Here is an 18,167-nt window from a genome sequence, read left to right on the forward strand (position 1 = left end):
CATAAACATTTGTATGTGAATCGCTATTACTGTCACGACGTCATGCATGGACGTGTACATATTGGACACTTGGGCGACATAGAACAGTGCGTTGTATTATGTAAACTTAAACAAACATAAATGACAAAACTGGTTCCTTCTTTAATGTGAATGTTCACTGAACTATAGAAGGGAGATAATTCAGCGTGCAACACTCCTACGTTCTGTCGATGACGTCTTCAAGTTAGGGGATTGACTTTACCATGTCTTTGTGCGGTAGGTCTCCGTCGTCTGAAAAACGTGGTTAATAACCTGGCCCCAGTTCTTGTATGGTTTGCCTCTGAACTACAATACAAGTACTTATCTTCGGCAGTACCATCGAATCCGGAAAGTACGCGATTGTCGATTGCAGTTGGAAAGTGACTGGTCCTAAGTTGCAAAAAGGAAGTCCTCACTTTCTCAGTTAAGACCGACCGACATCATGCAGGCGAAGGAGTCGGTTGGATTACCGTTCTACTCCATACACTGCATGCATACACGATGCAGTAGCTTCTCAGAAATATTCTTACTCAGTTTCCTCAGCTTACTCAGATTCCATCTGACTTGCTCTCATTGCTGTAACGCCCAACAGTATTTATAATTGTTATTATTATGAAATGTAATATCCCTGTGAAAGTCCAACATTTCTGTCCAGTTCTGGACAGTGTAGCTGCCATTGGAGGACATGTTGACCCTTAACATATGTTTGGACTCTCTCTTTATTTTCGTAATTTTTACAAAATTGAAATTGATGCATTAAACAAAATGCATTCATATGGAGGCATATATGCTAGGATATTCTATCTATGTCTGATTTCAATAAAATGAAATGGTATTTAAAACCGCATTGTCAACATTGCCAGCCACCGAACTCTCCTTGAACTCGAACCTCGATCATATAACAGACTGGACCATATCTCAACCATGAAAACAACAGATGTGTGCAAATTCACTCAGATACATGTTGCTGTACCTCTATTAATCATGGTGTTAATTTTGTGTGTTTGTGAACAGAGAGAAATAAACCATTGTATGGATTGTATTTATCAAATTCTTGCATTCCTGTGCCATCTGTAGGTGTTAAATTAAATGTTCGTCATAATGTTGCAATCATAATGCAAGCATATGTACAGGTTAGGAGGATCTCGGATCACATGCTGACCTGGAAGTTCGGGCTCAAAGTCTAAAAGAGATGCTATGTATGAAATCCACATCTCCTAAAGGTTAACGTAAAATTACTTTCACACTCACTCACTCACTCACTCACGTCTGTATAGTTTTGCCATTGGAAGTTGTTCATTTCCTATTTATATCATTTCAGGAGATTGTGGAATCAAAACCCACTCTCCTCTGGATTATCATCATTCATTTGTCAACACCATGTATGGATTTGAATATTCATTAAGCTAACAACTGTAACACCGTTGACATATTTTTCAGACCAGTGCTCAGTTTAGTTACACAAGCCAAGTTAAAAGCAAACGATATTTGAGTAAACCGGCTTTGTGTCCACGAACTTATTATGCTATGTACGGCGCGGTAAGACCCCCTGTATCGAGTTCTAAATAGCACCACACCACTAGAAGCACTGGGAATGTCCTCTAGTCTGTACTGGATTCCAGCACCTCTGTCCTAACAATCCCCGACTCGTACTGCAAGAACGTGTAGAGATACATTCACGAATATCTGGAACCACCACAAGGGCGGATCTGTTGGACGGGTCATCCAACGTGAGTTTTCGGTCCAGATAATGGACCTAAAAGCGGTTATCTTTCGGTTGAATGTGATTGGCAGTTTGTCATGCTTGTACCGAATTATATAAAAGTATTTGCTGAAGCTGTATTTGGCACACATTTTTTAACGTAACATTTTATACATTTTAGCATATTTGAAATCTGTTTGTACACTGAACTGACCTTTGGTTACCGCCAAGTTAATCTGATCCTAAAAAAAGGAGATCAAGGACACGTGTCCATGTACAGTATGTACATTATTTGAAAAACAAAACACAACAAAGTAAAAAGCAAACAAACAACGTGCCGGATTGAAGAGCTATGATAAATGTACAAGTCACGGATGTGACTGAGATTTCATGCCGGGGTTGACAATCACCCCCAACACATGCACGTAACAAGATGTAATATTTCAAATAATATGCAGCCTAAACAACCGGAAACATCATTATGACAAATACACGAAACACAATTTATGATATTGTGTCGTATAAGCTTCGCAGCTACATGTATACTTACGTACATGCATTGCACTTGCGTATTCGTCACACAAAACATCTAAGCACTAACGTCAGTATTTGAGGCATCCCAGAAATGTGTTTCGTCATTTAACCATCCAATCACGGACCTATCAGGCGCTTTGATAAACCTTTCCGATAACACTATAAAACATAGGTACACCACAAATAGTTCACCTTCTGAGTACCATGGTGTTGGCTCTGCTTTTGTGTCTCGCAGGTAAATACACATTTACAGGCAGTTTAGATGTTTCCTTATGAAACCTTCGGACGTTTTTATATCATTTTTTCCTTTTTCCAGCATGATCGCTGTTCAGGAAATTATATAGCGACTTCAGTACGCCTGAACTTATTGAAGAAGAATGCTAGCAATGTTCTCGGAAAAAGATCAGATAATGCGACGTTTCACCAGTCAAAGCAAGCTTAAGAAATCACGTTGCTCGTAGATTCAACGTCCATGAAACACCATTTAGCACTTTAGGCGACAACTTCGGCAAAACAATCAGTTAAAGACCGTTAATCTTTACGGTCTTTCCGGGAACGTTTGTCAAATCATTTCATTCGCGGCAGTAAAAGTTTAATACTGATTCTGCCACGCCTCGTGGAAGATGACAGATGGAGGCCTATAAGTATGTATCATCCTTGTACCTAACAGGGTAGCGTTCATAGAACAACTCTCATCTTTGAGCTAAATATATAAATTAAATAAACATTTGTGAGCAGATCGTGAGGTCATTTCAGGCCATGTGTATGTGTCTATATACACTAAGTAGGCTTACTCAGTGTTACATCATTTACTTACACAGTGAATTATATTCAGGGTCTCGCAATTCTGTAAGTAGCTATAGTTATCGGATTACTATTGTACATGTATTTGTACTCCACCAACAAGTGATAGTTTGTTGGTCTTTTTAAGATCCTGTGGGTGGGTGTAAAAGAAAGGCGTCCTATGAGTGATTTGCAATCAGGCCCTGACTATCACGACAATTTGTTTATTTTGGAATTTGCCTGTTTATTGCCTATATGTGTATTTCTGTGGGGCATGCGGTTTAGCTGTCCCTTTGCTATCTCCGTAGTGGCTTTTCGGTTGTGTGATCAGACAATTACCTTAACTGGTCCATCAAGCTCAGCCGTGTCCTTGAGGGCACTTTTGTTCCATGTAATGGTTTTTCAATTGTTTTGTCTCAACAGATGTAGTTCTTGGTCATCAACATATTGTTCTTGACAACGGTATAAGAATCTGTATCGAAACGTCGCGCTTGTCAAATAAAGAAGTTGTTATTCATAAAGTTGATCCAAATGGTGAAGTCATTTATATTTTGTAAATCAACCACATATTCAATAATAATATTCCAGTCTTTGACGTCACATATTCTATCAGTTGCAGGCGTGTCTGCTTATTCGCCGCTCCCAGAAGATGTGGTAGTTAACAGGTACCTTCACTATTTCAGGATCGCTCTCGAGGGATATCGGTCACAAATTATGTACAATTGTTAAGCGGAGAATCTGTCACTGTTATCCAAATCAGACAAATGCACCAAGCCTTATAATTACTTCTTGTTTATTCTAATAATAATCCTCATTTGGCTATTTTTGAAAGGCTTACTATAGTGAGTAAATGTAGAATTGTGGATCAATATCGCGTTTTCCGGCGTTTACAACCGTGTAATTAACCGGATAACAAACACAGAACAGTCCATGTTACTGAGAAATATAATCAGTCTCATTAACGCAGACACACAAGAGAGTACATGAAACAAGATGTTGGCCTGAACAATTGTTTGAAACATCACCGTTACTCTTGATTCTACCGATAGTGAAAACCCTTTCATCATCGGACGTACCTTTTATCTTTACATGATCATGTCAGAACGGAATGGATAGTCCCTTACCGGGCAGCAACGTCGTTCAGATACAAGTACGTCACCCACAACGGCGGCATAAATGACCACTCATTCAATGACCGCCCCTACATCACCATCACAGCCACCAATCACGTTTCGGATGAGGCGCTACACAAGGTACAACATTGATTGTTTTTTTCACTTCCAACCGTTTAAGGGGAAAATATTTCCAAGACCATCATGTGGTCGTCAAATTTATGGGATCGGGATTAGAGCATGAAAACTTGAATTGAGTATGGCAAGCAGTAAAGGGATTCTTCCAAATGCCATGCCAGCATGTTATTTATATAAGTCATTCATAATGCGTATGCATACGACGTAGGTGGCTCATAGAGTTGTCTCTGCTTTCCACAGAGGGTTTTGTAGTAACGGTTCTGTTGTATTTATAATACAAACTTGCTTAGATTCGTCGTGGTTTCATCGACCACTTCAGAGTTTGCAGTCAAACCAGAGTATTCAAATAGCCAACTGTATCTAGTAATACAACCATGCGAAGGAAACCAAATGTTTCATATCTTCTCATCACGAGGATGATACAGAGACAGCTAGCTACAGACATGCATTAGTAATCTTATTCACAGATGTAAAGCTTCATCATACAATGAGTTTTGATTTGGCTTGCTTCATATTACCTCCTACGCACTGACACACGGTCTTATATTGCAGAACAACGTACATGGGGATTTTTTATATTGATTTTTGTTGTGATAATGTATTTTCCAGGCCGCACTTGATGTAAGTCTGATGGTACGGAACATGCCTGATGATGTTTTCAACGGTCTCGCCAGATCACATGGTGTGGGGATCTTCTCCAAGTCCGAGGGGATGGTGGTCTATCCTGAAAACTCCCATCGGCCTGTAGAGGTATGGTGCCATATGTAACAATCACATAGATCATGGACGATTTACGTAACGAATCGACATAGTAGATGGCACTCGAATGAGTTTGAGTGTGGTTAACATCTGATTATTGTCTTCATCCAGTGTATTGCAAGTTCCACTGAATACGCATAACTGGTATTCCTCTGGTGTTTTATCCATGGCTATTCCTTGCAACCTTAATGTATACTTTAAAGATTACACTAGCGACTTTAATTTTGGTGTTATCATTCCTTTGACTTCATATTCTGGAAGAACGAGTCTGAACCAACATCAATCTGGAGGTAGTGAAGTATTCGTCCACTCCTACTGGATGTTGAATCGTATGTTTGTATCATCGCTGTCATTCTCTTTCACAAAAGGGGTAAGATATGCGTCTAGAAGTTGTATTAGTCTGAGACGTCTTTATTCATTGAATCACACCTTGGCGGAATGTAGCCTTAGAGAAATGGCGCTCAAGGTGCCCCATTTTGCGAAAGTGCTTTTCCATATTACCCATGTTCTGTGATGCCAGGTAGATGCGATGGATCATGCAGGCACACATGTACAGTTGACAACCGGAAGTGGTCAACCATTGCTGGTCTAACCAATTCGCGCAGCTCAGTGCTTGACGACAATGTGTTGTGTGACGCCCAAGACCTTTATAGACATCAGGAGAATCTCCTTGTCCACGAGTTTGGCCATCTGACAATGAAATACATGCCCAGAAATTGGGAGAGCAAGGTAATGTAAAGCAATGAGGTTGTTCTCATTATGGTTTCAGGGAGGCCTACACTCTTACTGTGATGATAAAAGCCAGTTACAAGACCACAAGGTCTTTAAGCCTGAACCAGTCCAATCCTTGTAGCATACACAAAAAATGATAGTATGGCCATGCCAACTTTACGCATCAAACGAATTAATTGCTAAAATGTAATTGCTATTCATATTTATCGATTACTGTACATAGTATAGATATAGACACTACTGACAAAAAAGAAGCATGAACAAGTTGTTGCAGACCATTATTTAACGCTGACATAACAAAGTAGCGAAATACTTGACCTTCATTATATTAAACACATTTCTGATTGATTGAAAGTTGATCTCTTGCACGGAAGACCTGTTCACATTATTACTGAACCATACATTTGACAGGAACATTCACTGAATCATTTTCTCTAAATGTGTCCGCCTGTCGCCTGTTATACCACAAGCTATGTATATCATGTGAGACTACATTTGTGAACGTTGATTGCTTGAAGTTCTAAATGCACGTATATTATCGTGTTAGCAGAATAAAACAAGACAACTAAAAGCATTTTGTTTGAACATAATACCAGCATGACTTCTAGCTTGTTATGTTTCTTTTTTAACAGTTTCTTAAACTAAACGTCCAGTGAGCTTAAGTCTTGATCTGTTTGTTTATCTTCCACCAAAAAGGAGCAACTCTTCAGAAACGGGAACCCGTGGAGATCCGGGTTAGATAACCCATGCTTGTGGTAAGAGTCGACTGATCGGGTGGCCAGACTCGCTGACGTGGTTGACAAATGTCATTGTATCCTATTTGCGTAGATCGATGCTCATGCTCTTAATCACTGGGTTGTCAGGTCTGGATTCGATTATTTACGGGAATATGGTTGGAAAATTACTGAAAGCAGCGTAAACCTACACTCACTCACTCACTCACTCACTGAAACAGAATTGGTCAACTTTAAAACACACCCTACAAGACACGTCCATTAACTGATGTTACAGATTAGTAATTACCTTTACGAGAGTACCGCGAGTCGCAAACTAGCTAACAGAACATAGACAAGTCTGTAATGTTCAATAATGAATAAACAATAAACAAGGTTACCCTGCATGACAGTGCACATTTCCAATGCAAACGATTGTGTCACAAAATAAAATATAGAATTAAAATCTGAAATATTAACTCACCAAAGTCTTGGTATTTCCAGCTACAAAACATGTTTTGATTGACGATTCTGGAATTGGAACAACAAGATTTTGAAGCATCGATGCTAGCAGGTAGACGAGTGTAAATCAAATATAGTAGTCAACAGTACATCTCAACAACCTCAGTTTATGTACTCATTACAGTCTCAGAGAATTCTAGAGAAATCTACGTCACAACAAGACCATTTATATTTTTCTAGGACCTTACTGAAACCACTGGAATGAATCCCATAATCTTACAGTGAAGCATAACGAAGAGGAGGTAACTCTTAGTGTAGCACCTCAGCTTACTCTTAACAGGTGGAATCGCATAGCCTACTTTCAAGGGTTCAAATCACACTCAGTATTTTGAACTTTTTGTGACCCAATATCACTAATACTAAATGTTTGTGAAATGTAAATTAACAAAACATATCCTCATAACACTGATAATACATTTTTTATTTAATCCCTATTTTCATTTCTTAAAATAAGTGTTACTTTTTTCCTGTAAGAGTCTGTTTAACCTGATGTGAAAAACCTCTTTCAAAATACATGTGTAGACTAGTGCAGGTTACGGTATTTGCCTATGTTGAGTTTGTAATCACAACTTGTGTCTTTGGTCCAGTGTATTCTCGCTAGATGATATACGATCATTTGTGCACCAGCATATCGGCATACCTTTACAAACAAACATATACGTTTTTAAAAGTCTGTTAAAGGCCTGATACTCGGGCAGTAGGTTAGCAAAGCAAATAAAAGTGAAGCATCTTGGAAAACAACTTTCTCTGTTTCATATAGCGATGTACATTCTCAAACACCATGATAATGCTAATGCTAATACTGGATTAGAAGATTCAATGTTTTAAACTTTGATCAAGTGTTTGTATATATCATAAATGATCCATAATGCAGTTAAAGCTAAATACGATGTTCCGACAGATTGGTGGTCAACATTTAGTTGTAGATTCCTTTTGTGAATCCACTGCGGTGCCGATGTCCTGTATAATGTGTAATCCCACTGACTCCTGTATGATGTGTAATCCCACTGACAATGCTCAAAGAGAACTTAACTTGTGGGAAAAAGAAAGTGAACACCCTTATTAATGATCGACAAAATCAAATGAAATGGAAATCATTATGGAACGTGTTGCGTCGATTTTCGTCTTTAAAAACCACGCGCTGCCAATGTCGTACCTGACAGCGACGTACACTTATTGGACGTCGAACTCTGATACCAGTTGAAAGTAGATGTCGTAGCACAGCACGTCGGCTAATCCTGGAGCCGTCGCCGCCGTTACCTTTGCCGTGATGGCCCTGTTGCGCAGATGAAGAGTACGCAGATGGCGATCTTGGCGATGGAAAAGCCTGATGATGGTACCACATGTACAGTTCAGGGCCGTGGCAGTGTGGCTGTTGTTGGTGCCTACCTGCATCATACCTATGGCCCTCTTTCGCTGTTAACCGAGGCATAACTTCGGTGGTCTTCTGTCAGCGGAGATGTATGGCCACTAATTCGCTGTTTTTTATAACGTTTCTAGACAAGCATTTTGCAAAATCTATGACATGCATGTTTTACCAGTTTTTGCAAATTCACTTGCTCCGACACAGCCAACATGCTGCGTTTGGGAGAATGATCAGTATGTGTCTGAGCAGACGGTTTCGGCTTTAAAAAAATTACTTGGACAACTTTGCCCAAAATACAAAATAAAAAACTGTTTACTTTCCTTTGCCCGTGAGTTCATTAAAACTATTCTTTAGGTTTTCGTGCAGAATGTGCCCTAACATCACAATAACTGTTGGGTTTGTGGACTGAACTAGAGACTGGTTGTGTGGATGGTAACCGTTGTGACCTAGGGGACAGGCGTGACGCAGTGTGACTGATCAGAGGGTCTCATTTACAGATTCATGCTGCGTACAGTAATGCCTACAGTCACCGTCTGTGGACACTGGGCGAATATGGGATGGTGAATGCTGATGAGTACTGGGCAGAGGCCACTTCCTCCTTCTTCATGTCTATCACTAGAACTGACGTCTCGGCTGGGATGAATCTGTGAGTAAATACGTGCCCACTTTCAACCATGTCGTTCTGGAGTCGGTGTGATTAAGTAGTTTGTAACTGTTTCGTTTAATCGTGGTTCCTCTGAAACCTGTTTTATTGGCGTTTATGTCGAATCCTCATGTGAGTTCATAATAAGGGTCTGGTTCAATGATATTATTCCTGTACAATGTAGACGATTACAAAGTTAGAACATGATCTTTAAAATTACTAACGTTTATAATGTATATGATAATTAAAAGATAAATCATGATTGTTCGTTTCAGGTGTGGCACGTCTCGAGCGTGTTCCTCCGAAGCAGCTTCAAGAGATTACCTGAGGAGGCATGACCCCCGATTGTTTGAAGTTCTCGAATACGCCTACACCAACAACAGACCACAGATCAGGAGCGGACTTAGACCATGCATCTAGTCTATGACGATATTCTATAAAAATACATATGTCATTAAATGTTATTCGGATGTATGATTTATAACTGAAAAATCCAAAATAAATATTGCTTTGCCTAACACAGTAACATTTTTGTTTGACCTAACATATATTCTTCAATATGAATATTGAGGAAAGATTCCTCGTACCGTTCAAGAAATCCACAATGATTACGATGACGCTATACATTGTGAGGCAGGTGTTGGGGAAACGGTGTATCTTGACTTATTACTGAAGCCATCTGTCACAAACACATGCAGAGTTACATAAGTATGTGGAGTGCAAAACTAATGAAATGTATTAATTTATTTATGTCACTGATGGCAACAAATTTAAAAGACCCTAAGCTTGATGTTTTAATTGTTGTTAACTTGATCAAACAATTGGAATAATGCTTGGTATGACGTTTTTAACCTCAAACAGACACACACAGTACGCACTATAGCAGTAGTGAGTGAGTTAATTTACGTTTGCGCCAAATTCAGCAATATTTCAGCTATATGGCGGCGGTCTGTGAATAATCGAGTCTGGACCGGACAAACCAGTGATCAACAACAGGAGCATCGATCCGGGAAATGGGAACTGATGACATGTGTCAATCAAGTCAGTGATCCTGACCACCCGATCCCATTAGTCGTCTCTTACGACAAGCATGGTTTACTGAAGGCCAATATTCAAACCTGGACCTTCACGCGTCGAATTTCTTGATGACGTTTTGGTGAATGTCTTCAAATGCTTCTAAAACAAGGCGGAAAGTTAATATTGCCGTGTTCGGACGCTGAAGCTGTCACACAAAGACAACATTTTTGAAAGAAATACCAGCCGTATATTTGTATTGTTGTTTTGCCTTCATGAGTCCATTCTTCCCAAAATCACCTATGCGTTTCTTCCCATTTTTTAATTCACGCAACACCATTGGTTATCGTATCCTTGGTAACGTTATCAGAGGACTATTCACTCGTGACAATAGCTGTGAGAAAATGTTTGAAACAACAGCTTTGAGATAGAAAGAGGCCTGAGATAATTTCACAATATACCATGATATTTTGTCGCAGCATGTTGCTAATATTCGTATTACAAGCTGTTGGTGAGTTTTGGTTTATAGTTATATTGTATCTTAAGTTTGTATCACATACATATGACATGCATGAACAAGCAAAGCTACGTCAGTTGATCAGAGATGTGAAACAAGATGCACTTTCCCATGATCATAAACTGACGTACACAAGTAAGTACACATTTGGTGCTTTGGGATCTTTAAAAGAAAGAACGAAGATCATTGTTTAAAGTGCTTCAAATGAAGCTTAGAAGCGCCAAACATGTTAAAATGTTGTCAAGCGCCATATATACAGCAAATATTCTTTACATTGTCATCCGAGAAACAATGAAAATCATGCTTTTTGCCAGCTATAAACCACAAAAAAGCGTAGACCGAATACGATTGTTGAAACAGAAGAATGGGATTCACTTTGGGCATTTAAAACAACACCTTTATAATTACCATTAAGACGAATTTGACAAATCATCGCCTTGTGCTATTTCTTAGACGGTGACACAGTGGAGCGAATTCATGCGTGCGAATCACTGTGAACACAGGGTGTGGGTTCGAATCGAGGCTGGCGACTATGCTTGTCGTAAGAGACGACGAACGGGATCGGATGGTTATGCTCGCTAACTTGATTGACACATGTTATCGGTTCCCAATTGCGCAGATCGATGCTCATGCTTTTGATCTCTGGATTGTCTGGTCCGGACTCGATTATTTACAGACCGCCGTCATATAGCTGGAACATTGCGCAGTGTGGGGTAAATCTAAACTCAATCACTCACTGGAATCCCGGCTGGGACTCAACCCAACAAAAGTACTAGAATCTGTACTTTTCAGATAACGAAGTTATCCCGAATATAACATGTTACATGCGAATCACTATTGACTTGTTCAGCTGATGACACATTGTGAATGAAGTAGCGTAACAATCTACAGCCCGTGAATGAAGATCGACAGCACAAGGGTTTTTTAAGGTTTCAGTTACAATGTCAAACTGAAATCCATACAGACTCCATACTGACTCGACTCTCCCATCCCTTCTTCAAAGTTACAAATGAAGCTGCATTACAATCTCGACATGTGTCCATTTTCTCATTTTCAGCTGTAGTGGCTATCCCCTCCCCTCCGCTATCTGACACGGGATTAAACGGGTACGTATATAGTCGTCAAGATTAGTACTTAACCCAATGAAGCAAATGCATAATGCCATTAACAGTCCGTTTAGACACGATTCATTTCCACAGACTGGTAAAAGGTATTTGTGACGAATCTGATTTTTCTTTAAAGCCTCAGAAATGTTAAACTCTCTGGCTGGCAAATTATCTTGTGTTGGCCAGGCAACTGACATTAGGAGCGGTTATGTAAACTGTTTGTCAGGTGACCGTTGCCGTTAGCATCTTAACAGCGCAGAACAGCCGCTCTCCGATGCTAGTTGTATATCTTTGGAATGTGTAACTGAACGTAAACTGAAAAGAAACGCAACTTTTCAAAACCACGTACATGTTCTTTTCTTACAAGGTGGTGTCTCAATTATGATTGTACAGCTTTGTTAACATGTTTATCAATCCAAATTGACAGTAATTACCAAAATTAGTGTGTATTTATGATGAAAATGCATATCGACCAAAAATATCGACCGCCTAAAAAAGCAGGCGGTAGGAACGGTATCACTTCCACTAACCGCATCCAAGACGGTGCACAGAGTGGACGACCTGCAGTAACATCACAACGTCAAGACCGACAGATTGTGCGCAACCATGTGCAGTATCGCTTCACCAGCGCTACAGAAACAGTTCGCCAGACCATTGGGACGTACATGAGACCATGTACTGCTGATACAAAGTGTCGACGTTTGTGCAATAGAAACCTCTGCTGTCACCGGCCATATCATGGGTCTGTCCCCATCGCTCACTACCGCCCCGTCCGACTGCAATGGGAACACAGCATCGAAATTGACGTTATCGATAAACTAGAACGGTCCTTTTTCTGATGAGAGCCGATGTTTCGACAGTCGATGGCAGATTGAGGGCATATGGAGGACGTGGGGGACGGTTTTTCAGAGCAAGTATTCATGAAAGAGCCTCGTGGGGTTTTCAAGGCATCAAGATGTGGGGTGCAGTTAGTCTCAGTTTGAGAGTTGGCCCCGTGGTGTTCCAGAATCATGATCCACGACGAAGTAATGGCGTGACAGCTGCGCGATATATTCACCAAAACATAAGACGCCACGTTGTACCAAATATTGAACGTCACTGAAATCACCAAATCATAAGACAACATGCTGTGCCAAATATTGAACGTCACTGAAATCACCAAAACATAAGACGCCACGTTGTACCAAATATTGAACGTCACTGAAATCACCAAAACATAAGACGCCACTTTGTACCAAATATTAAACGTCACTGAAACCACCAAAACATAAGACGCCACGTTGTACCAAATATTGAACGTCACTGAAATCACCAAAACATAAGACGCCACTTTGTACCAAATATTGAACGTCACTGAAATCACCAAAACATAAGACGCCACTTTGTACCAAATATTGAAAGTCACTGAAATCACCAAAACATAAGACGCCACGTTGTACCAAATATTGAACGTCACTGAAATCACCAAAACATAAGACGCCACTTTGTACCAAATATTGAACGTCACTGAAATCACCAAAACATTAGACGCCACGTTGTACCAAATATTGAACGTCACTGAAATCACCAAAACATAAGACGCCACGTTGTACCAAATATTGAACGTCACTGAAATCACCAAAACATAAGACGCCACTTTGTACCAAATATTGAACGTCACTGAAATCACATCTTCCAGCAAGACAACGCTCGTACCTACACCGCCAGATCATCACTGGACTTCATAAGACAGCGTGGCATCCAATGGCCTGCTCTCAAACCAGTAGAACACCTTTGGAACGGGAGTCAAAGAAGACAACTCTGGCTGGACTCGATCAGGCATTTCAGCAATTCGCAGAGTATGGAAGCGCTTATGGTATTCATCAACCGATGCATTGATTCCATGTAAAGACGACGCTATGCCGTTAGCAATGCCGATGAAGGCCAACATGATACCGACTTCGAGGTATCTTAATGGTGCCATTTTTGGTGAATTTGTTTGTGTGAACACAAAATGTGATTCCCGAAAATGTGTTAACCATAATTGTCGAGTTTGAGCGCAATTCTCTGCTTTGATTGTTAATAAATAATTGTATCTGGAAACTGAAAGAAAAATACAATACTCTAGCCACCATTTTCCAGTTTGAAAAGTGATCACACGACAATTCTTGTAAGTGGGTAATAGATAATAAATGACAGATTACATTCGAGATAAGAGATAATCCATATTAATAACCTCTCGTTTTTCAATATCGCAGCACTAGAACTCTCCACGACTACCGTGCGTCTTTCAAACACAAGTATGTGGTGCGCAGTGGTGCAATCCATGACATCAGGCCTTCCGAAGCCAGCATTAGTGTCGACGCGACTCAACACGTCAGTGGCACAGCTCATGAAAAGGTATTCATTCTCGTTCATTGATTCCCGTTGTTTGTCCATCTACACAACAAACTTAGAGCATCCACCCCTACAAAGTTGTAATGAGGAAAAATTATGCATTGTCTTGTAGTGCTGTTCACAGCAATGAACCGTTTCACATTTTGGTCAGACAACACGATAAATGTGTGAAGCCATGATGTGCAGTGAGTTGCGGTAAATGTGGACAAAGTTATATAATTGCTTTTTTCATCTTTAAAACTTTTGAGCTTTCTGCTCAACAGAGAGGAGGGTTACCACCCCGAACCCCCTCAGCACACATCCCCAACACCGCTTAGCCATCGCCTTGCCAAAGGAGATACCAGCTGAAAGAGCAGCTCATTGTCGAGTCCTTTTCTAACGATATTGTCATGATATTCGACTTGACAAATGTTATACTCTTCATCTGAAACTTCGACCATATATAACACTCGCTTGAAGAAAGTCTGGAGCTCAGACCTAAATGATCGAACCAAAGTCAAAGCCACCAATACATTTGGTGTGCCAGTGCTTTCTTATTCCTTTGAAGTAGTGGACTGGACAAAACAAGACCAAGAATCTTGGCCGTCTGTAGGATCATACCTTGTAACGGAGCCCACCACAATATATATGCCAGGATTTCGTGTATGCCAATCAATGACTGTGGTCTTCGTGATAGAATTTCGGAGTATACATATTTATTTATCGGATGATCCTCTGGTGATGCATGCCAAGACTCGTGTTGAAGGCATGGAATTCCACAGATATTTTAAGCGTGCCAGTGTCGTTGGACAGAATCCGAGCTTGATTTTGTTCATGGTCACTCACCAAATCTGCCCAGAGTCGGTCATTTGTGGAGCAACTGTCTGCCATCGTGTGAAGATACAGTATGTGTGACAGAACAGCAATACCACAGTCTCCTTCGGCTGGATATAGTCGGCTGGTCTTACATGTCAACCAGAGTGTTTTCCTTGTGCTGCCCAAGACCAGTCACTCCCCTCACGCAATCGCCAAAATTTGCAGACACTGTCCAACATCTTGTCAGTGGATGCCCTTCTTTGGCACAAACAGCATATGATGATATCAATGATGGCATGGCTCTCTGCTATACTCCGAGGTCCATCCATGGTACGACCCTGAACATGCACAGGACGTCATGGAAAATTAAACTCCTTTGGAACAGGCTCATATACAGGCTCAGAAGAATTCAAGCTAACAAACCTGTGCTTGTCCTGTTTGATAAAACCAATGAATTCATATATAGCACTGAAAGTTCTGTCCTTTGGCCAGCTACGTGTGGCAAGATTCGGGAAAGAATGCTAAATATGCGTATCTCGCACATTGTCGTCACACTCCTCACTGTCCTATGGCGCAGATCAGGTCCATTCAGAATTTTTATAGCGCTTTCCCAGGCTTCACATCCTGCTCAAAGCGCACGATTTCACTATTAATACCCCGGATAACCCAAGCCTAAGAGGCGCTAGAAGGTTAGCATGGAGGTGATGATACACGCTGATTATTTAAACAAATTTAAACAAGTTTTCGTAAGTTTCATACATGCTGTTCTTTTACATACAGGCAGCTTTGATCGTCAGTTTGATGACCCGTCACATGCCGTATGACGTGTTCCATGGTCTAACAAGGTCACATGGTGTCGGTGTGTTTACCACCAGCGACAAGTTGACGGCTTTCCCAGAGAACGCCAATCTGGCTGACACAGCGGCCTGCCATGGTAAGGCTATAACTTTTGCGTTAGAACCGTACAGCAGTAAAAGCAGTGTACATGGTACTTAAGTCGGTGAGGTAGCCTAGTGGTTAAAGCGTTTGCTCGTCACGCTGAACATCCGGGTTGGATTCCCCACATAGATACTAAGCATGTAGCTCATTCTCCAATCGTGGTATTGCTAAAATAAAGATAAAAGCTATAACCATACTCTATCACTCACATGCAACTTAACATCAAACAGTCGTAAAAGCGGATCAATCTATTCTCGATGAAGGTAAATGCTCTGGGAGCTGCTCACACACGTGTACGTTTGACGGACGCAAGTACGAAACCCTAGCTGCACTGTCTAATTCCCGTAGCGTGGTAGTTGACCACAACGTCCTCTGTGACAGCCATGATGGATACGGTCACAAGGAGAATCTTCTCGTGCACGAATTCGGCCATCTAACCATGGCATACATGCCTTCTACTTGGAGAAATAAGGTAAGCAGTGTGTTTTGCACTTAAGCTGCATTCTAAATGGAGGGATATTACGTCACGTCAGTAGTTTTAAACAACTCACTTATCTTATAAAGTATAACATCCTTTCAACAAAAGCTGTCGTTTCGGAAAGTGACATGTTAGATCAGTTTGTAATAAAATTGGTTTGCGTGAACATTCATCCAATCTCATGTACCTTCCTCGCACTCGGAAAACATCGGTAATTTCCGAGCATCATGCGCTGCAATGTTCTTCGAGATAAAGAAGTACAACCACGAAGTACCGAATGATTTGCCACTGGCAGCGGTGTACCTCGCTTGTAAGTAGGATAACTGACAATAATAGAAGAGCGCTTGGCCAATCAGAAAACGACATTTATGTGTGAGGTAAGATAATATAAGTTGTTCACTGGTCACGAGGGGAACATGGCTTTGTGTACCCTCGATGTTTGTCTATGAGGGGTCGTAAGATGCTTGGTGTCATCAATCCTAGTTGACTCACAAATCAAACACAAATGGTACATAACGTGTGCTGCATGTACAACATGTCATGCAACAGTCATAGCTATCCACAAGAGATTCTCTTTTTGCAGTCATCCAAAATAAACATTGATAAACAATATCTTAATAATATTAATTCCAGATCATCGCTGCATACAACCATGCCAAGACAAACCGTCTGTGGACATTAAACACATACGCCATGGCGAACCATGATGAGTACTGGGCAGAAGCCACTTCCTCCTTCTTCATGTCAATCCTCAGAACTGACGTCACAGGAGGGATGGACATGTGAGTAGCTACATAACAGAGTGGAGATTAAGCCAGAATGGTATTGCAATTTGAAGTACTTCTTTACAGTATCGCAATACTGAATGTGACAGTGTTGTCTGTCCAGGACGATTTGTAGAACTAATGGATCCAATCGGATTACGAGAAACTTCAGTTCAGTTCCTGTCATCTACACCTCGAACTCCAGGACAAACTAGCCACCCTACTATTAACACACGAGCTCGCAATCACAGGTCTTCGTACCAGCATAAATATGAACACGTAAAGAGTTCAGTGCTCGGGAACTATACTGTTCATCAGCAGTCAATGCATCCCCCACCACCACCACCCACCCACCCCATCCCCCTCCCACCTCCACCGGTTCATCAACAACGATGTAACAATTTCGTCCAGCACTTCGCATGTATCTTCACTGCCTACCATTGGTGGGACAACGCAAATTTTAGGAATTTGGTTACCCATTTTCAAGTCCGTTTTTACGAATCGTCTAACATGTATTTTACATGTAACATATGTCATATTCGGGACTCAACTCAATTCTCCTTTGAATACATATTCAAGTACTTTCGTTGGGTGGAGTCCAATCTGAGAATCGAACGCACACCCTCAGAGCTTTGCATCTAATCGCCGCCACGCTCAGCCAGCCACCTAATCCGCTCAGCCACCGCGGCTTTCCCCTGTAATTTACAAACAATATTTTTGAACTGGAGGATTGTATATTATTCAGGTGTGGTACGTCCAGGCCGTGTCCATCAGAGCAGGCGTCACGCAGCTACATCAAGCACCATGACCCTCAGCTTTTCGCCGCCCTGTCTTACGCCTACACCAATAACAACCCTCAAATAGCCAGTCACCTCAAACCATGCCAATAGCTGTCCGGGGAAAGCAACTGCCATAGAAAGCTCAATAAACGGCATTTCTCAAAGATATGGTTTTCTTATCAGGACGTAAGGCAAGAGTACAGTAATCTCGCCAGCATATTTTATCGATGGTTTAAAATGCCCAAGAATACAGGAATCGGAATTTGCTCATCTAAGTATGTGTTCGTACATTTTGACTACGAACACATCTTCTCTATGATATAAATCCTCTGCAAAAACTAGAATAGATGCAGTGTTAAAAATACTTGTTTGAAATT

At 40.9% G+C, this 18,167-nt stretch overlaps 1 protein-coding gene and 1 pseudogene across 1 annotated transcript; both read left to right on the plus strand.

Annotated features, from left to right (window-relative positions):
- Positions 1 to 242: 242 nt before the first annotated feature.
- Positions 243 to 9,442, plus strand: LOC137277382 (uncharacterized; annotated as a pseudogene).
- A 1,024-nt stretch (positions 9,443 to 10,466) lies between these two features.
- LOC137279215 (uncharacterized) lies at positions 10,467 to 17,954 on the plus strand. Its single transcript, XM_067811716.1, has 7 exons — positions 10,467 to 10,547; positions 11,611 to 11,659; positions 13,897 to 14,038; positions 15,611 to 15,764; positions 16,033 to 16,241; positions 16,881 to 17,029; positions 17,757 to 17,954. The coding sequence occupies exons 1-7, from the start codon at positions 10,499 to 10,501 to the stop codon at positions 17,899 to 17,901; spliced, it is 897 nt and encodes a 298-aa protein (XP_067667817.1). The 5' UTR covers positions 10,467 to 10,498; the 3' UTR covers positions 17,902 to 17,954.
- The last annotated feature ends 213 nt before the right edge of the window (positions 17,955 to 18,167 follow it).

This window comes from Haliotis asinina, chromosome 3 (genome assembly GCF_037392515.1).
Source record: "Haliotis asinina isolate JCU_RB_2024 chromosome 3, JCU_Hal_asi_v2, whole genome shotgun sequence".
NCBI classification, from domain to species: Eukaryota; Metazoa; Mollusca; class Gastropoda; order Lepetellida; family Haliotidae; genus Haliotis; species Haliotis asinina.